The following is a 21,085-nucleotide window of genomic DNA, read 5'->3' as shown; positions in this document are numbered from 1 at the left end:
TAACTTAAACAGAGATTTGAAAACTTACCTCCAAATATCCTTACCTTCTGGTACGCATATGGGAGGGGGGTTGGCATGACAGTCTTCAGTCCGTAGCATGCCTGAAGAATAAAGCAGTTGAGCGATTTAGAGCAAGACAGAGCCCGAGGCGGAACAGATCGCTGCTGGAGGAGTAAGAACACTCCATGAAGATTGTGGGAGGAGCCACCGGGCGTAGGAAGGAGGTGGGGTCTTTTGCTAACTACACTCCCGCCCACACCCAGTACGGCTGCAAACTATGCGAAAGCGGTTGTGCGTTCCTTGAAAATAGGCATTCAGGAGGGGCCGTGGCTTTGACTCCTAGCCTGTGACTCCGCGCAAGTGTCGGCTATCCAGGCGAAGCAGAGAAGCGGGCGTCGGCTGGCGGGCTGCAGACGGGCGCCGGTGCGCGGGCACCGGGCGGAGGATGCACCGGGCGCTACGGTCGGTTCCCCGCGGCCGCCCCCGCGCCCCAGACGCTGGGCCTTAGGGCTGGCGGAGGAGGCGGCGAGAGTGGGGCTGCCGGGCGGCAGCAGGGCCCTCGCCGTCATGCCGTGGATGAGCGGCGGCAGGCGGCGGCGGCGGCGGGGACAGCCGCGCGAGGCCCCGCGGGAGCAGCCGCTGCCCGCGGCCCCCGCGCCCTCCGCGCAGCCACTCTTGAGGGCCCGGGAGAGCGCCGAGCTGCAGCTGCCCGCCGGCTGGGAGGAGGCGCGCGACTACGACGGCCGCGTCTTCTACATCGACCACAACACGCGCCAGACGTCGTGGATTGACCCCCGCGACAGGTAAGGGGGGCGCTGGGGCGGTGTGACTCTGAGGGAGTGCCACCTCCGGCGGCTGAAGCACCGGCGGATGCACTGGCGATATGCTCCGCCCAGCTCGGAGCCGTCCGGAGACCCTAAACTTGGGTCCGGTCCGTGGGTTACCCGGTAGGTCGAAGGAGTTAATTGGGTCGTACGCTCTGCAAGCTTGTGACACTACTGAACGCGGAGTCTTGACCTCTGGGATTCCCTCTGCACAGCGAAGTCTCTTCCTTGGTCACGTCACCCGCTGACCGACGCCTGGGAGCTGGGCGCCTGGAATTTCCTCTCCAGGGGCTGACGGATGGCCCTCTCTTCCTTTTTCCTCCGCGGTCTCGCCTATCCCTGTCGGGCCTCCGCGGCCCACCACCCCCAGGCTGTGGCCCTACAGGCGCCCCACGACCTCGCGGTGGCCAGATGAGCTGTTATCTTGGAGCACAAACGTGCGCCCCAGCCTCGTGGTGTGGGTTCCTTGTCTGGCGGGCTGAGCTTAGTTTCCATTCGAAGACTGTGCCAGATGGGACACTTCAGGGATTCCCGATTCTTTGGAGTAACCATCAAACTTGTGACGGTTACTCTTTAGCGCCTTAAAAATTGAGTTAAAATTCTGATTGAAAAAGCCTGTGTACTGCGGTCAGAATGGGCTATGATTAGACCCATATGCTTTTTGAACAAAGGGAAAAAAAGAGTTAAATTTTAGGTTACCGTTTTGTGCAAGATACGAAAAGACCACTAAGTCTTATTATTCATATAAATAAGTCTTATGGAGTAAAAACGAATACCTTTAAAACTACTACCATATTAAATTTAAGTTCATCTAATGATGCTTTCTCTTAATTTTTGCTCAATTGTCTGCTGCTTTCAATGTTCAGCCGCTTTTAGAGAGATGGATTTTTTTGTGGAGTTGGAATTCTGTTCAAACTGAGCCTTTCCAGTGATTATCTGATATCTTGTTCTGTCTGGAGCAACTTCTCTCCACCCTGGGCCTGAATGCCAGAAAGGAAATACTGCAAGCTTCCCAGTGATTTTCAGAAGAAAATCTGAAAACGCCCAGTGTGGTGACAGGCTCCTGATTCCTCCTACCTGCACTGGAAAGGCAGTGCTTCTGGCACAGGCATTTCAAAATATGCTCTTTTATTTTATAAAGAAGGAGACAATCTGCTGAATTATTGTTTAAGGATTTCTCTGGGTTCTGATAGGGAAAAACCAAGCAAAAGGATCGATTCCCTAACATTCACTCTCAGTGTTGCAACCTTCTGGACTCAGAAATTTATATGAATCCTAGCAGAAATTTAAAGGTTAGTAAGATTGTTAGTTATGTTGAAAATGTAACTATGAGATGAGATCATATAATTTTAACCAAAAGCTAGAGCCACAGCTGTCTGATCAAGACTTGGATGGTTCTGGAGTTACTAAAACTGCTTGGAATATGGTGTCTTTTTATGCTGTAAGTCTGTTAAAAATCCAAACAACTGGAAAATGAACCAATTAAACGTACTGTTTTTGCTTAGAAGAGGCCACGTGTGATTTTATGAGGGTAATATAAAAATTTGTCTTGGAGTGGGGATTCATAATGAAACTACGAATGTGTAAGTTTCTGTTTTAATGATAAATCAAGCAACATAAGTGAGCAGACTATAGAAATCAGGTTGTATAATCTTCATTTCCATGTCATTCAGATACATTTCCTAGCTTCCTTTTTATGAAGGTTAGTTTGTGTAATTGAATAGCATTTTACACTTCTTTTTCAACATCACTTAGCTACAGGTTCAAAAAAAGTACCACTTAAATGCTAAAAGTACCAATCCAGTGAACAAAAGTGAATATGTTGCTACTTTTTTTTTTTGCAAAGTAACAACACATGAGTCTTCTATGAGATAATTTTTTTACCTTTTTTTTTTTTTGCGGTATGCGGGCCTCTCACTGCTGTGGCCTCTCCTGTTGCGGAACACAGGCTCCAGACGCTCAGGCCCAGCGGCCATGGCTCACGGGCCCAGCCGCTCCGCGGCACGTGGGATCCTCCCGGACCGGGGCACAAACCCGCGTCCCCTGCATCAGCAGGCAGACTCTCACCCACTGCGCCACCAGGGAAGCCTCGAGATAATTTTTTTAAAACATCTTTATTGGAGTATAATTGCTTCACAACGTGTGTTACTTTCTGCTTTATATCAAAGCGAATCAGCTATACAAATACATATATCCCCATATCTCCTCCCTGTTGCGTCTCCCTCCCACCTTCCCCATCTCACCCCTCTAGGTGGTCAGGAAGCACCGAACTGATCTCCCTGTGCTATGCAGCTGCTTCCCACTAGTTATTTCACATTGGGTGGAGTATATATGTCAATGTTACTCTCTCACTTCGTCCCAGCTTACCCTTCCCCCTCCCTGTGTTCTCAAGTCCATTCTCCACATCTGGGTCTTTATTCCTGTCCTGCCCCTAGGTTCTTCACAACCTTTTTTTTTTTTAATTCCATATATATGTGTTAGCGTACAGTATTTGTTTTTCTCTTTCTGACTTACTTCACTCTGTATGACAGATTCTAGGTCCATCCACCTCACTACAGTAACTCAGTTTCATTTCTTTTTATGGCTGAGTAATATTCCATGTATGTATGTGCCACATCTTTTTTTTTTTTTCTTTTTGCTGTATACGGGCCTCTCACTGTTGTGGCCACTCCCGCGGAGCACAGGCTCTGGACGCGCAGGCTCAGCGGCCATGGCTCACGGGCCCAGCCGCTCCGCGGCATGTGGGATCTTCCCGGACCAGGGCACGAACCCGTGTCCCCTCCATCAGCAGGCGGACTCTCAACCACTGCGCCACCAGGGAAGCCCATCTTTTTTTTTTTAAACATCTTTATTGGAGTATAATTGCTTTACAATGATGTGTTAGTTTCTGCTTTGTAACAAAGTGAAACAGTTATACATATACATATGTTCCCATATCTCTTCCCTCTTGCGTCCCCCTCCCTCCCACCCTCCCTATCCCACCCCTCTAGGTGGTCACAAAGCACCGAGCTGATCTCCCTGTGGTATGCGGCTGCTACCCACTAGCTATCTATTTTACGTTTGGTAGTGTACATATGTCCATGACGCTCACTTTGTCACAGCTTACCCTTCCCCCTCCCCATATCCTCAAGTCCATTCTCTAGTAGGTCTGTGTCTTTATTCCCATCTTACCCCTAGGTTCTTCATGATCTTTTTTTTTTCTTAGATTCCATATATATATATATATATATATATATATATGTGTGTTAGCATACGGTATTCATTTTTCTCTTTCTGTCTTACTACACTCTATATGACAGACTCTAGGTCCATCCACCTCACTACAAATAACCAAATTCGTTTCTTTTTATGGCTGAGTAATATTCCATTGTATATTTGTGCCACATCTTCTTTATCCATTCATCTGTTGATGGACACTTAGGTTGCTTCCATGTCCTGGCTATTGTAAGTAGAGCTGCAGTGAACATTTTGGTACATGCTCTCTTTGAATTATGGTTTTCTCAGGGTATATGCCCAGTAGTGGGATTGCTGGGTCGTATGGTAGTTCTATTTTTAGTTTTTTAATGAACCTCCATACTGGTCTCCATAGTGGCTATACCAATTACATTCCCACCAACAGTGTAGGAGGGTTTTCTTTTCTCCACACCCTCTCCAGCGTTTATTGTTTGTAGACCTTTTGATGATGCTCCTTCTGACCAGTGTGAGGTGATACCTCATTGTAGTTTTGATTTGCATTTCTCTAATGATTAGTGATGTTGAGCATCCTTTAATGTGTTTGTTGGCAATCTGTATATCTTCTTTGGAGAAATGTCTGTGTAGGTCTTCTGTCCGTGTTTGGATTGGGTTGTTTGTTTTTTTGATACTGAGCTGCATGAGCTGCTTGTAAATTTTGGAGATTAATCCTTTTTCAGTTGTTTCATTTGCAAATATTTTCTCCCATTCTAAGGGCTGTCTTTTGCTCTTGTTTATGGCTTCCTTTGCTGTGCAAAAGCTTTGAAGTTTCATTAAGTCCCATTTGTTTATTTTTGTTTTTATTTCCATTTCTCTAGGAGGTGGGGCAAAAAGGATCTTGCTGTGATTTATGTCATAGACTGTTCCGTTTTTTTTCCTCTAAGAGTTTGATAGTGTCTGGCCTTACATTTCGGTGTTTAATCCATTTTGAGCTTATTTTTGTGTATGGTGTTAGGGAGTGATCTAATCTCATACTTTAACATGTACCTGTCCAGTTTTCCCAGCACCACTTATTGAAGAGGCTGTCCTTTCTCCACTGTATATTCCTGCCTCCTTTATCAAAGACAATGTGACCATATGTGCATGGGTTTATCTCTGAGCTTTCTATCGTGTTCCATTTATCTATCTTTCTGTTTTTGTGCCGGTACCATACTGTCTTGATTACTGTAGCTTTGTAGTATAGCCTGAATTCAGGGAGCCTAATTCCTCCAGCTCCATTTTTCGTTCTCAAGATTGCTTTGGCTATCCAGGGTCTTTTGTGTTTCCATACAAATTGTGAAATATTTGTTCTAGTTCTGTGAAAAATGCCAGTGGTAGTTTGATAGGGATTGCATTGAATCTGTAGGTTGCTTTGGGTAGTAGAGTCGTTTTCACCGTGTTGATTCTTCCAATCCAAGAACATGTTATATCTCTCCATCTATTTGTATCATCTATAATTTCTTTCATCAGTGTCTTATAATTTTCTGCATACAGATGTTTTGTCTCCTTAGGTAGCTTTATTCCTAGATATTTTATTCTTTTTGTTGCAATGGTAAATGGGAGTGTTTTCTTGATTTCACTTTCAGATTTTTCATCATTAGTGTATAGGAATGCCTGAGATTTCTGTGTATTAATTTTGTATCCTACTACTTTACCAAATTCATTGATTAGCTCTAGTAGTTTCCTGGTAGCATATTTAGGATTGTCTATGTATAGTATCATGTCATCTGCAAGCAGTGACAGCTTTACTTCTTCTTTTCTGATTTGGATTCCTTTTATTGCCTTTTCTTGTCTGATTGCTGTGGCTAAAACTTCCAAAACTATGTTAAATAAGAGTGGTGAGACTGGGCAACCTTGTCTTGTTCCTGATCTTAGTGGAAATGCTTTCAGTTTTTCACCATTGAGGATGATGTTGGCTGTGGGTTTGTCATAAATGGCCTTTATTAGGTTGAGGAAAGTTCCCTCTATGCCTACTTTTTGCAGGGTTTTTATAATACATGGGTGTTGAATTTTGTCAAAAGCTTTCTCTGAATCTATTGAGATGACCATATGGTTTTTCTCCTTCAAGTTGTTAATATGGTGTATCATGTTGATTGATTTGCATAAAATGAAGAATCCTTGCATTCCTAGAATAAACCCCACTTGATCATGGTGTATGATCCGTTTAATGTGCTGTTGGATTCTGTTTGCTAATATTTTGTTAAGGATTTTTGCTTCTATGTTCATCAGTGAGATTGGCCTGTAGTTTTCTTTCTTTGTGACATCCTTGTCTGGTTTTGGTATCAGGGTGATGGTGGCCTCGTAGAATGAATTTGGGTGTGTTCCTCCCTCTGCTATATTTTGGAAGAGTTTGAGAAGGAGAGGTTTAGCTGTTCTCTAAATGCTTGATAGAATTCGCCTGTGAAGCCATCTGGTCTTGGGCTTTTGTTTGTTGGAAGATTTTTAATCACAGTTTCAATTTCAGTGCTTATGATTGGTCTGTTCATATTTTCTATTTCTTCCAGATTCAGTCTTGGCAGGTTGTGCATTTCTAAGAATTTGTACATATCTTCCAGGTTGTGTATTTTATTGGCATAGAGTTGCTTTTAGTAATCTCTCATGATCTTTTGTATTTCTGCAGTGTCAGTTGTTACTTCTCCTTTTTCATTTCTAATTCTATTGATTTGAGTCTTTCCCTTTTTTTCTTGATGAGTCTGGCTAATGGTTTATCAATTTTGTTTATCTTCTCAAAGAACCAGCTTTTAGTTTTATTGATCTTTGCTATTGTTTCCTTCATTCTTTTTCATTTATTTCTGATCTGATTTTTATGATTTCTTTCCTTCTGCTAACTTTGGGGGTATTTTGTTCTTCTTTCTCTAATTGCTTTAGGTGCAAGGTTAGGTTGTTTATTCAGGATGTTTCCTGTTTCTTAAGGTAGGATTGTATTGCTATAAACTCCCCACTTAGAACTGCTTTTGCTGCATCCCATAGATTTTGGGTCGTCGTGTCTCCATTGTCCTTTGTTTCTAGGTATTTTTTGATTTCCTCTTTGATTTCTTCCTTGATCACTTCGTTATTAAGTAGTATATTGTTTAGCCTCCATGTGTTTGTATTTTTTACAGATCTTTTCCTATAATTGATACCTAGTCTCATAGCGTTGTGGTCAGAAAAGATACTTGATATAATTTTGAGTTTCTTAAATTTACCAAGGCTTAATTTGTGACCCAAGATATGATCTATCCTGGAAAATGTTCCACAAGCACTTGAGAAAAATGTGTATTCTGTTGTTTTTGGATGGAATTTCCTATAAATATCAATTAAGTCCATCCTGTTTAATGTATCATTTAAAGCTTGTGTTTCCTTATTTATTTTCATTTTGGATGATCTGTCCATTGGTGAAAGTGGGGTGTTTAAGTCCCCTACTATGAATGTGTTACTGTCGATTTCCCCTTTTATGGCTGTTATTATTTGCCTTTTGTATTGAGGTGCTCCTATGTTGGGTGCATAAATATTTACAATTGTTATGTCTTCTTCTTGGATCGATCCCTTGATCATTATGTAGTGTCCTTCTTTGTCTCTTCTGTTAATCTTTATTTTAAAGTCTATTTTGTCTGATATGAGAATTGCTACTCCAGCTTTCTTTTGGTTACCATTTGCATGAAATATCTTTTTCCATCCCCTTACTTTCAGTCTGTATGTGTCTCTAGGTCTGAAGTGGGTCTCTTGTAGACAGGAAATATATGGGTCTTGTTTGTGTATCCATTCATCCAGTTTGTGTCTTTTGGTGGGAGCATTTAGTCCATTTACATTTAAGGTAATTATCGATATGTATTTTCCTATTCCCATTTTCTTAATTGTTTTGGGTTCGTTATTGTAGGTATTTTTCTTCTCTTGTGTTTCTTGCCTAGAGAAGTTCCTTTAGCATTTGTTGTAAAGCTGGTTTGGTGGTGCTGAACTCTCTCAGGTTTTGCTTGTCTGTAAAGTTTTTATTGCTCCATCAAATGTGAATGAGATCCTTGCTGGGTAGAGTAATCTTGGTTGTAGGTTTTTCTCCTTCATCACTTTAAATATGTCCTGCCACTCCCTTCTGTCTTGCAGAGTTTCTGCTGAAAGATCAGCTGTTAACCTTATGGGGATTCCCTTGTGTGTTATTTGTTGTTTTTCCCTTGGTGCTTTTAATATATTTTCTTTGTATTTAATTTTTGACAGTTTGATTAATATGTGTCTTGGCATATTTCTCCTTGGATTTATCCTGTATGGGACTCTCTGTGCTTCCTGGACTTGATTAACTATTTCCTTTCCCATATTAGGGAAGTTTTCAACTCTAATCTCTTCAAATATTTTCTCGGTCCCTTTCTTTTTCTCTTCTTCTTCTGGAACCCCTATAATTCGTATGTTGGTGTGTTTAATGTTGTCCCAGAGGTCTCTGAGACTGTCCTCAGTTCTTTTCATTCTTTTTTCTTTATTCTGCTGTGCAGTAGTTATTTCCACTAGTTTATCTTCCAGGTCACTTATCCATTCTTCTGTCTCAGTTATTCTGCTATTGATCCCTTCTAGAGTATTTTTAATTTCATTTATTTTGTTGTTCATCATTGCTTGTTTCATCTTTAGTTCTTCTAGGTCCTTGTTAAATGTTTCTTGCATTTTCTCTATTCTATTTCCAAGATTTTGGATCATCTTTACTATCATTATTCTGAATTCTTTTTCAGGTAGACTGCCTATTTCCTCTTCATTTGTTAGGTCTGGTGGGTTTTTATCTTGCTCCTTCATCTGTTGTGTGTTTTTCTGTCTTCTCATTTTGCTTATCTTACTGTGTTTGGGGTCTCCTTTTTGCAGGCTGCAAGTTCTTAGTTCCTGTTGTTTTTGGTGTCTGTCCTCAGTGGTTAAGGTTGGTTCAGTGTGTTGCATAGGCTTCCTGGTGGAGGGGACTAGTGCCTGTGTTCTGGTGGATGAGGCTGGATCTTTTCTTTCTCGTGGGCAGGTCCATGTCTGGTGTTGTGTTTTGGGGTGTCTGTGGACTTATTATGATTTTAGGCAGCCTCTCTGCTAATGGGTGGGGTTGTGTTCCTGTCTTGCTAGTTGTTTGGCATAGGATGTCCAGCTGTAGCTTGCTGGTCGTTGAGTGAAGCTGGGTGCTGGTGTGAGATGGAGATGTCTGGGAGATTTTCGCCATTTGATATTATATGGGGCTGGGAGGTGTCTTGTTGACCAGTGTCCTGAAGTTGGCTCTCCCACCTCAGAGGCACAGCAGTGACTCCTGGCCGTAGGACCAAGAGCCCTTCATCCACATGGCTCAGAATAAAAGGGAGAAAAAGTAGAAAGATAGAATTAGTAGAAGAAAGAAAGAAAGAAAGAAAGGAGTAAAGAAAGAAAGAAGGAAGGAAGGAAGGATGGAAAGAAAGTAAGAAAGAAAGAAGAGGGAGGGAGGGAAGGAGGGAGGGAGGAAGGAAGGAAGGAGGGAAGGAAGGAAAAAAGAAAGAGAGGAGATAAAGTAAAGTAAAATAAAGTAAGATAAAATATAATAAAGTTATGAAAATAAAAAAATAATTATTAAGAGAAAATACAAGGAAAAAAGCTTAAAAATAAAAAGGACAGATAGAACTCTAGGACAAATGGTTGAAGCAAAGCTATACAGACAAAATCTGACACAGAAGCATACACGTACACACTCACAAAAAGAGGAAAAAGGGAAAAAAATCTTAAATCTTGCTGTCAAAGTCCACCTCCTCAATTTGGGATGATTCGTTGTCTAAAGGAGGGAAGGAAGGAAGGAAAGAAAGAATATAAAGTAAAATAAAATAAAGTTATTAAAATAAAAAGTAATTATTAAGAAAAAAATTAAAACAAAAACAAAAACGGACAGATAGAGCCCTAGGACAAATGTTGGAAGCAAAGCTATACAGACAAAATCTCACACAGAAGCATACACATACACACTCACAAAAGGGGGAAAAGGGGGAAAATCATAAATCTTGCTCTCAAAGGCCACCTCCTCAATTTGGGATGATTCGTTGTCTATTCATGTATTCCACAGATGCAGGTATATCAAGTTTATTGTGGAGCTTTAATCCGCTGCTCCTGAGGCTGCTGGGAGAGATTTCCCTTTCTCTTCTTTGTTCGCACAACCCCCAGGGGCTCAGCTTTGGTTTGGCCCCGCCTCTACGCGTAGATCGCCGGAGGGCGTCTGTTCTTCGCTCAGACAGGACGGGGTTATAGGAGCTGCTGATTCAGGGGCTCTGACTCCCTGAGGCCCGCGGGAGGGAGGGGCATAGAGTGCAGGGCTGGCCTTCGGCGGCAGAGGCTGGCATTACGTTGCACCAGACTGAGGCGCGCTGTGCGTTCTCCCGGGGGAGTTGTCCCTGGATCCCGGGACCCTGGCAGTGACGGGCTGCACAGGCTCCCCGGAATGGGTGTGTGGATAGTGACCTGGGCTCGCACACAGGCTTCTTGGTGGCGGCAGCAGCAGCCTTAGCGTCTCATGCCCGTCCCTGGGGTCCGCGCTTTTAGCCGCGGATCGCGCCCGTTTCTGGATCTCCTTTAAGCAGCGCTCTTAATCCCCTCTCCTCGCGCACCAGGAAACAAAGAGGGAAGAAAAAGTCTCTTGCCTCTTCGGCAGCTCCAGACCTTTTCCCGGACTCCCTCATGGCTAGACGTGGCGCACTAACCCCCTGCAGGCTGTGTTCATGCCGCCAACCACAGTCCTCTCCCGGCGCTCTGACCGAAGCCCGAGCCTCAGCTCCAAACCCCGCCTCACCCGGCAGGTGAGCAGACAAGCCTCTCGGGCTGGTGAGTGCCGGTCGGCACCGATCCTCTGTGCGGGAACCTCCCTGCTTTGCTCTCTGCACCGCTGTTGCTGTGCTCTACTCCGCGGCTCCGAAGCTCCCCCCTCCGCCACCCGCAGTCTCCGCCCGCAAAGGGGCTTTCTAGTCTGTGGAAAGCGTTCTTCTTCACAGCTCCCTCCCACTGGTGCAGGGCCCGTCCCTATTCTTTTGTCTCTGTTTATTCTTTTTCTCTTTTGCCGTACCCAGGTACGTGGGGACTTTCTTGCCTTTTGGGAGGTCTGAGGTCTTCTGCCAGCGTTCACTAGGTGTTCTGTAGGAGTTGTTCCACGTGTAGATATATTTCTGGTGTATCTGTGGGGAGGAAGGTGATCCATGCGTCTTACTCCGGTGATTTTTAAATGAACTAAGTTAGGCCGTGCGCAGAACTACAAAAATGGCAGCTGTTGTTAGTTGCATACAGAACACAAACATTGCACAGGACTCTAATTGGCAAGTTGGTCGTTAAGAGGAGAGAGATGAGAAAGTCTACTGGTCTGGTTGTCCAAGTAATGCACAAGTGTAAAATGTTAACAGTTACTGTCTTATGAGCTCAAATATAACCACTTGTGTGGGAATAAGTGTCAGTATTCAGACTTTCTTGTAGATGTATAAAGATCAGTTACAAACCTAAGAAATTATTCAAAAAGTTTATGTGTTTGGGAGGATGGTTTGGGGAACTGTTAAGATAGGGGCAGGGATAGGAGAGGCAAACAAAATGATACCATACAGCATTTGAAGACAGATTTTTTTTAACATCTTTATTGGAGTATAATTGCTTTAAAATGGTGTGTTAGTTTCTGCTTTATAACAAAATGAATCAGTTATACATATACATATGTCCCCATATCTCTTCCCTCTTGTGTCTTCCTCCCTCCCACCCTCCCTATCCCACCCCTCTAGGTGGTCACAGAGCACCGAGCTGATCTCCCTGTGCTATGCAGCTGATTCCCACTAGCTATCTGTTTTACGTTTGGTAGTGTATATAGGTCCATGCCACTCTCTCACGTTGTCACAGCTTACCCTTCCCCCTCCCCATATCCTCAAGTCCGTTCTCTTGTAGGTCTGTGTCTTTATTCCCGTCTTACCCCTAGGTTCTTCATGACATTTTTTCCCCCTAGATTCCATATATATGTGTTAGCATACGGTATTTTTCTTTCTCTTTCTGAGTTACTTCACTCTGTATGACAGACTCTAGGTCCAACCACCTCATTACAAATAGCTCAATTTCGTTTCTATTTATGGCTGAGTAATATTCCATTGTATATATGTGCCACATCTTCTTTATCCATTCATCTGATGATGGACACTTAGGTTTTATCCATCTCTGGGCTATTGTAAATAGTGCTGCAATGAACATTTTGGTACATGACTCTTTTTTTTTTTTTTTTGTGGTACGCGGGCCTCTCACTGCTGTGGCCTCTCCTGTTGCGGAGCACAGGCTCCGGACGCGCAGGCTCAGCGGCCATGGCTCACGGGCCCAGCCGCTCCGCGGCATGTGGGATCTTCCCGGACCGGGGCACGAACCGGTGTCCCCTGCATCGGCAGGCAGACTCTCAACCACTGCGCCACCAGGGAAGCCCCATGACTCTTTTTGAATTATGGTTTTCTCAGGGTATATGCCCAGTAGTGGGATTGCTGGGTCATATGGTCGTTCTATTTGTACTTTTTTAAGGAACCTCCATACTGTTCTCCATAGTGGCTGTACCAATTCACATTCCCACCAGCAGTGCAAGAGTGTTCCTTTTTCTCCACACCCTCTCCAGCATTTATTGTTTCTAGATTTTTTGATGATGGCCATTCTGACTGGTGAGATGATATCTCATTGTAGTTTTGATTTGCATTTCTGTAATGATTAATGATGTTGAGCATTCTTTCATGTATTTCTTGGAAGTCTGTATATCTTCTTTGGAGAAATGTCTATTTAGGTCTCTGCCCATTTTTGAATTCGGTTGTTTGTTTTTTTGTTATTGAGCTGCATGAGCTGCTTATAAATTATGGAGATTAATCCTTTGTCAGTTGCTTCATTTGAAAATATTTTCTCCCATTCTGAGGGTTGTCTTTTGGTCTTGTTTATGGTTTCCTTTGCTGTGCAAAAGCTTTGAAGTTTCATTAGGTCCCATTTGTTTATTTTTGTTTTTATTTCCATTTCTCTAGGAGGTGGGTCAAAAAGGAACTTGCTGTGATTTATGTCATAGAGTGTTCTGCCTATGTTTTCCTCTAATGGTGATAGTTTCTTGCCTTACAGTTAGGTCTTTAATCCATTTTGAGCTTATTTTTGTGTATGGTGTTAGGGAGTGATCTAATCTCATACTTTTACATGTACCTATCCAGTTTTCCCAGCGGTACTTACTGAAGAGGCTGTCCTTTCTCCACTGTACATTCCTGCCTCCTTTATCAAAATAAGGTGACCATATGTGCCTGGGTTTATCTCTGGGCTTTCTATCGTGTTCCATTGATCTATCTTTCTGTTTTTGTGCCAGTACCATACTGTCTTGATTAATGTAGCTTTGGGGTATACTATCAAGTCAGGGAGCCTGATTCCTCCAGCTCCATTTTTCATTCTCAAGATTCCTTTGGCTATCGGGGTCTTTTGTGTTTCCATACAAATTGTGAAATTTTTTGTTCTAGTTCTGTGAAAAATGCCAGTGGTAGTTTGATAGGGATTGCATTGAATCTGTAGGTTGCTTTGGGTAGTAGAGTCGTTTTCACCGTGTTGATTCTTCCAATCCAAGAACATGGTATATCTCTCCATCTATTTGTATCATCTATAATTTCTTTCATCAGTGTCTTATAATTTTCTGCATACAGATGTTTTGTCTCCTTAGGTAGCTTTATTCCTAGATATTTTATTCCTTTTGTTGCAATGGTAAATGGGAGTGTTTTCTTGATATCACTTTCAGATTTTTCATCATTAGTATATAGGAATGCCAGATAGTTCTGTGCATTAATTTTGTATTCTGCTACTTTACCAAATTCATTGATTAGCTCTAGTAGTTTTCTGGTAGCATCTTTAGGATTCTCTATGTATAGTATCATGTCATCTTCAAACAGTGAAATCTTTACTTTTTCTTTTCCGATTTGGATTCCTTTTTATTGCCTTTTCTTGTCTGATTGCTGTGGCTAAAACTTCCAAAACTATGTTGAATAAGAGTGGTGAGACTGGGCAACCTTGTCTTGTTCCTGATCTTAGTGGAAATGCTTTCAGTTTTTTTACCGTTGAGGATGATGTTGCCTGTCGGTTTGTCATATATGGCCTTTATTATGTTGAGGAAAGTTCCCTCTATGCCTACTTTCTGCAGGGTTTTTATAATACATGGGTGTTGAATTTTGTCGAAAGCTTTCTCTGCATCTATGAGATGATAATATGGTTTTTCTCCTTCAATTTGTTAATATGGTGTATCACATTGATTGATTTGTGTATATTGAAGAATCCTTGTTTCCTGGAGTAAACGCCACTTGATCGTGGTGTATGATCCTTTTAATGTGCTGTTGGATACTCTTTGCTAGTATTTTTTTGAGGATTTTTGCATCTATGTTCATCAGTGATATTGGCCTGTAGTTTTCTTTCTTTGTGACATCCTTGTCTGGTTTTTGTATCAGGGTCATGTTGGCCTCATAGAATGAGTTTGGGAGTGTTCCTCCCTCTGCTATATTTTGGAAGAGTTTGAGAAGGATAGGTGTTAGCTCTTCTCTAAATGTTTAATAGATTTCGCCTGTGAAGCCATCTGGATGCGCAGGCTCAGCGGTCATGGCCACAGGCCTAGCCGGTCCGCGGCATGTGTGATCCTCCCAGACCGGGGCACGAACCCGTGTCCCCTGCATCAGCAGGCAGACTCTCAACCACTGCGCCACCAGAGAAGCCCCTGTTGGAAGATTTTTAATCACAGTTTCAATTTCAGTGCTTGTGATTGGTCTGTTCATATTTTCTATTTCTTCCTGATTCAGTCTTGGCAGGTTTTGCATTTCTAAGACTTTGTCCATTTCTTCCAGGCTGTCCGTTTTATTGGCATAGAGTTGCTTGTAGTAATCTTTCATGATCTTTTGTATTTCTGCAATGTCAGTTGTTACTTCTCCTTTTTCATTTCTAATTCTATTGATTTGAGTCTTCTCGATGAGTCTGGCTAATGGTTTTATCAATTTTGTTTATCTTGTTAAAGAACCACCTTTTTTTTTTTTTTTTGCTGTATGCGGGCCTCTCATTTCCGTGTCCTCCCCCATTGTGGAGCACAGGCTCCGGACGCGCAGGCCCAGCGGCCACGGCTCACAGGCCCAGCCGCTCCGCAGCACGCGGGATTCTCCAGGACCGGAGCATGAATCTACGCCCCCTGCATAGGCCAGGTGGGCTCCCAACCACTGCGCCACCAGGGAAGCCCCCCACCTTTTTTACATCTTTATTGGACTATAATTGCTTTTCAATGGTGTGTTAGTTTCTGCTTTATAAAAAGTGAATCAGTTATACATATACATATGTTCCCATATCTCTTCCCTCTTGCATCTCCTTCCTTCTCACCCTCCCTATCCCATCCCTCTAGGTGGTCACAAAGCACCTAGCTGATCACCCTGTGCTATGAGGCTGCTTCCCACTAGCTATCTATTTTATGTTTGGTAGTGTATATATGTCCATGCCACTCTCTCACTTTTTTATAAAACCAGCTTTTAGTTTTATAGATCTTTGCTATTGTTTCCTTCTTTTTTTTTTCATTTATTTCTGATCTGATGTTTATGATTTCTTTCCTTCTGCTAACTTTGGCATTTTTTTTGTTCTTTCTCCAGTTGCTTTAGGTGCAAAGTTACGTTGTTTATTTGGGATGTTTCCTGTTTCTTAAGATAGGATTGTATTGGTATAAACTTCCCTCTTAGAACTGCTTTTCCTGTATCCCATAGGTTTTGGGTCATCGTGTCTCCATTGTCATTTGTTTCTAGGTATATTTTGATTTCCTGTTTGATTTCTTCAGTGATCACTTGGTTATTAAGTAGTGTATTGTTTAGCCTCTATGTGTTTCTATTTTTTACAGATCTTTTCCTGTAATTGATATCTAATCTCATAGCATTGTGGTCAGAAAAGATACTTGATACAGTGTCAGTTTTCTTAAATTTACCAAGGCTTGATTTGTGACCCACGATGTGATCGATCCTGGAGAATGTTCTATGAGCACTTGAGAAAAATGTGTATTCTGTTGTTTTTGGATGGAATGTCCCATAAATATCAATTAAGTCCATCTTGTTTAATGTATCATTTAAAGCTTGTGTTTCCTTATTTATTTTCATTTTGGATGATCTGTCCATTGGTGAAAGTGGGGTGTTAAAGTCCCCTACTATGAATGTGTTACTGTCGATTTCCCCTTTTATGGCTGTTAGTATTTGCCTTATGTATTGAGGTGCTCCTATGTTGGGTGCATAAATATTTACAATTGTTATATCTTCTTCTTGGATCGATCCCTTTATCATTATGTAGTGTCCTTCTTGGTGTCTTGTAATAGTCTTTATTTTAAAGTCTATTTTGTCTGATGTGAGAATTGCTACTCCAGCTTTGTTTTGAGTTCCATTTGCATGGAATATCTTTTTTCATCCCCTGAGTTTCAGTCTGTATGTGTCCGTAGGTCTGAAGTGGGTCTCTTGTAGACAGCATACATATGGGTCTTGATTTTGTATCCATTCAGCCAATCTGTGTCTTTTAGTGGGAGCATTTAGTCCATTTACATTTAAGGTAATTATCGATGTGTATGTTCCTATTCCCACTTTCTAAATTGTTTTTGGTTTGTTATTGTAGGTCTTTTCCTTCTCTTGTGTCCTTACCTAGAGAAGTTCCTTTAGCATTTGTTGTAAAGCTGGTCTGGTGGTGCTGAACTCTCTTAGCTTTTTCTTGCCTGTAAAGGTTTTAATTTCTCCATTAAATCTGAATGAGATCCATACTGGGTAGAGCAGTCTTGGTTGTAGTTTTTTCTCCTTCATCACTTTAAATATGTCCTGCCAGTCCCTTTTGGCTTGCAGAGTTTCTGCTGAAAGATCAGCTGTTAACCTTATGGGGATTCCCTTGTGTGTTATTTGTTGTTTTTCCCTTGGTGCTTTTAATATGTTTTCTTTGCATTTAATTTTTGACAGTTTGATTAATATGTGTCTTGGATTTATCCTGTATGGGACTCTCTGTGCTTCCTGGACTTGATTAACTATTTCCTTTCCCATATTAGGAAGTTTTCAACTCTAATCTCTTCAAATATTTTCTCAGTCCCTTTCTGTTTCTCTTCATCTTCGGAACACCTGTAATTTGAATGTTGGTGAGTTTAATGTTGTCCCAGAGGTCTCTGAGACTGTCCTCATTTCTTTTCATTGTTTTTTCTTTACTTTGCTCTCCAGAACTTATTTCCACTATTTTATCTTCCAGGTCACTTATCCGTTCTTCTGCCTCAGTTATTCTGCTATTGATCCCTTCTAGAGTATTTTTAATTTCAATTTTTGTGTTGTTCATCGTTGCTTGTTTCATATTTAGGTCTTCTAGGTCCTTGTTAAATGTTTCTTGCATTTTGTCTATTCTATTTCCAAGATTTTGGATCATCTTTACTATCATTATTTTGAATTCTTTTTCAGGTAGACTGCCTATTTCCTCTTCATTTGTTAGGTCTGGTGGGTTTTTATCTTGCTCCTTCATCTGCTGTGTGTTTTTCTGTCTTTTCATTTTGCTTATCTTACTGTGTTTGGGGTCTCCTTTTCGCAGGCTGCAGATTTGTAGTTCTAGTTGTTTTTGATGTCTGTCCCCAGTGGTAAGTTTGGTTCAGTGGGTTGTGTAGGCTTCCTGGTGGAGGGGACTAGTGCCTGTGTTCTGGTGGATGAGGCTGGATCTTGTCTTTCTGGTGGGCAGGTCCACGTCTGGTGGTGTGTTTTGGGGTGTCTGTGGCCTTATTATGATTTTAGGCAGCCTCTCTGCTAATGGGTGGGGTTGTGTTCCTGTCTTGCTAGTTGTTTGGCATAGAGTGTCCAAGCACTGTAGCTTGCTGGTCATTGAGTGAAGGTGGGTCTTGGCGTTGAGATGGAGATCTCTGGGAGATTTTCGCTGTTGATATTACGTCGGGCCGGGAGGTCTGTTGTTGAGCAGTGTCCTGAAGTTGGCTCTCCCACCTCAGAGGCACATCACTGACACATGGCTGCAGCATCACGAGCCTTTCATCCACATGGCTCAGAATAAAAGGGAGAAAAAATAGAAAGAAAGAAGATAAAATAAAATAGTTATTAAAATTAAAAAATAATTACTAAGAGAAAATTGTAAAAAGTAATAAAAAAGGACAGAACTGTAGGACAATTGGTAAAAGCAAAGCTATTACAGACAAAATCGCACACAGAAGCATACACATACACACTCACAAAAAGAGAAAAAGGGAAAAAATATATATCTTTGCTGCCAAAGTCCACCTCCTCAATTTGGGATGATTTGTTGTCTATTCATGTATTCCACAGATGCAGGTACATCAAGTTGATTTTGGAGCTTTAATCCTCTGCTCCTGAGGCTTCCGGGAGAGATTTCCCTTTCTCTTCTTTGTTAGCACAGCTCCCGGGGTTCATCTTTGGATTTGGAACCGCCTCTGCGTGTAGGGCGCCTGAGGGCGTCTGTTTTTCGCCCAGACAGGACGGGGTTAAAGAAGCAGCTGATTCAGGGGCTCTGGCTCACTCAGGCTGGGGGGAGGGAGTGGTGAGCCTGTGGCCGAAGAGGCCGGTGTGACTCTGCAACAGCCTGAGGTGCGCTGTTTTTTCTCCTGGGGAAGTTGTCCCTGTATCACGGAACCCTGGTAGTGGCGGGCTGCACAGGCTCCCGGGAGGGGAGGTGTGGAGAGTGACCTGTGATCACACACAGACTTCTTGGTGGCGGCAGAAGCAGCCTTAGCGTCTCATGCCCGTCTCTGTGGTCCGCGCTGATAGCCGCGGCTCGCGCAGTCTCTGGAGCTCCTTTAAGCGTTGCTGTTAATCTCCTCGCGCACCAGGAAACAAAGAGAAGAAAAAGTCTCTTGCCTTTCGGCAGGTCTAGACTTTTCCCCGGACTTCCTCCTGGCCAGCCGTGGTGCAATAACTCCCTGCAGGCTGTGTTCATGCCGCCAACCCCAGTCCTCTCACTGCGCTCGGACTGAAGCCTGAGCCTCAGCTCCCAGCCCCGCCCACCCCGGCGGGTGAGCAGACAAGCCTCTCGGGCTGGTGAGTGCTGGTCGGCACCGGTCCTCTGTGCGGGAATCTCTCTGCTTTGCCCTCCGCACCCCTGTTGCTGCGCTCTCCTCCGCGGCTTCGAAGCTTCCCCGCTCCGCCACCCGCAGTCTCCGCCCGCGAAGGGGCTCCTAGTGTGTGGAAACATCTCCTCCTTCACAGCTCCCTTCCAGAGGTGCAGGTCCCGTCCCTATTCTTTTGTCTGTGTTCTCGTTTTTCTTTTGCCCTACCCAGGTACGTAGGGAGTTTCTTGCCTTTTGGGAGGCCTGAGGTCTTCTGCCAGCGTTCAGTAGGTGTTCTGTAGGAGTTGTTCTACGTGTAGTTGTATTTCTGGTGTATCTGTGGGGAGGAAGGTGATCTCGGCGTCTTACTCTTACGCCATCTTCGATTATCCATAAACTTGTTTTTAAGTATTTATTTCTTCTAGGTGCTATTTTCAAGTGGAATTTTCTTCTTCTTCTTCTTCTTCTTTTTTTTTTTGCTGTGGAAGTATTTTAAGTTGTATTTCTTTTCAAAATGTAAATCCTTTTTTTTCTCTTTCTATAGGAATGTAAATTCATTTTAACACTGCAGGAATCACCCATGAGTGAGTCTTCATTACTGTTTCAATATCTGTTTCCTGTTAAGGGAAGGGGATGTCTATGGAGAAAGAAAGTTTTCCCAGGGTGACCTAGCTGGGACTGGGACTAATTTCTTTTCTTCTCTGATCCCGGCAGGGGAACTCTGCAAGTCCCTCTGGTTCACTCATGGTCACCTGACCAGGACTGAGGTATACCTCCCAATTACAGAGATATTGGGTAGGCTTGCTTTTTAAAAAAATTTTTTTGCAGAAATTATATTTCACTGTAGGTGATTACCAGGTATTGGGTATAATTCCCTGTGCTGTACGTTATATTCTTGTTTCTTATCTATTTTAATAGTAGTTTAATAGCAGCTTGTATCCATTGATCCCATACCCCTAATTTGTCTCTTCCCCCTACTCTGTCACCTTTGGTAACCACCAGTTTGTTTTCTGTATCTGAGTCTGTTTCTGTTTTGCTGATACAGCCATTGTATTATTATTACTATTATAATTATTTCTGAATTCCACACGTAAGTGATATCAGATAGTATTTGTCTTTTTCTGTCTGACTTATTTCACTAAGCATGATATTCTCTAGGTCCGTACATATTGTTGCAAATTGCAGGATTTCAGTCTTTTTCTATAACTGACTGATATCCCATTGTGTATACATATATACATATATCTATATATATACATATATATATATCTATATATACACATATATAGATATATACAAATATCACATTTTCTTAATCCAGTTGTCTGTTGATGGACACGTAGGTTGCTTCCGTATCTTGGCTATTGTAAATAAAGCAACTGTGAACATTGGGTACAAGCATTTTTTCAAATTAGTGCTTTCATTCTTGTTCTGGATATATACAGGAGTGGAATTAGTGGGTCATATATGGTAGCTCTATTTTTAATTTATATAACAAGTCTCCATACTGGTCTCCACAGTGTATGCACCAGTTTCCTTTCCCACCAACAGCATACAAGAGTTCCATTTCTCCACATTCTCACCAACATTTTGTTGTTTGTAGACTTTCTGATCATGGCCATTCTGAGAAGTGTGAGAGGATACCTCACTGTAGTTTTGATTTGCATTTCCTTCATAATTAGTGATGTTGAGCATCTTTTCAAGTGCCTGTTAGCCATCTGTGTGTCTTCTTTGGAAAGATGTCTGTTCAAGTCTTCTGCCCATGTTTTGTTTGGGTTGTTTGTTTGCTTTTTTTTTTTTTTTTTTTTTTGTGGTACGTGGGCCTCTCACTGTTGTGGCCTCTCCCGTCGCGGAACACAGGCCCCGGACGCGCAGGCTCAGTAGCCAAGGCTCATGGGCCCAGCCGCTCCGTGGCATATGGGGTCCTCCCGGACCGGGGCACAAACCTGCATTCCCTGCATCGGCAGGCGGACTCTCAACCACTACGCCACCAGGGAAGCCCTGTTTGTTTGCTTTTTGATATTGAGTTGTATGAACTGTTTGTATTTTTGGACATTAACCCCTT

General features: G+C 42.6%; 1 protein-coding gene across 1 annotated transcript in view; it reads left to right on the top strand.

Moving 5' to 3' along the window:
- Positions 1-281: 281 nt before the first annotated feature.
- Positions 282-21,085, top strand: part of LOC307181083 (protein WWC3-like) — a 143,140-nt gene continuing 122,336 nt past the window's right edge. The window contains 2 exon segments of the mRNA XM_079911857.1: positions 282-803; positions 1,040-1,281. Of these exon segments, the coding sequence (XP_079767983.1) occupies positions 568-803; positions 1,040-1,281 (478 nt within the window). The 5' untranslated portion in view covers positions 282-567.

This window comes from Stenella coeruleoalba (assembly GCF_951394435.1).
Source record: "Stenella coeruleoalba genome assembly, chromosome: Y".
NCBI lineage: Eukaryota > Metazoa > Chordata > Mammalia > Artiodactyla > Delphinidae > Stenella > Stenella coeruleoalba.
The sequence above is the reverse complement of the archived record's forward strand: the minus strand, read 5'-3'. Positions and strand labels throughout refer to the sequence as shown.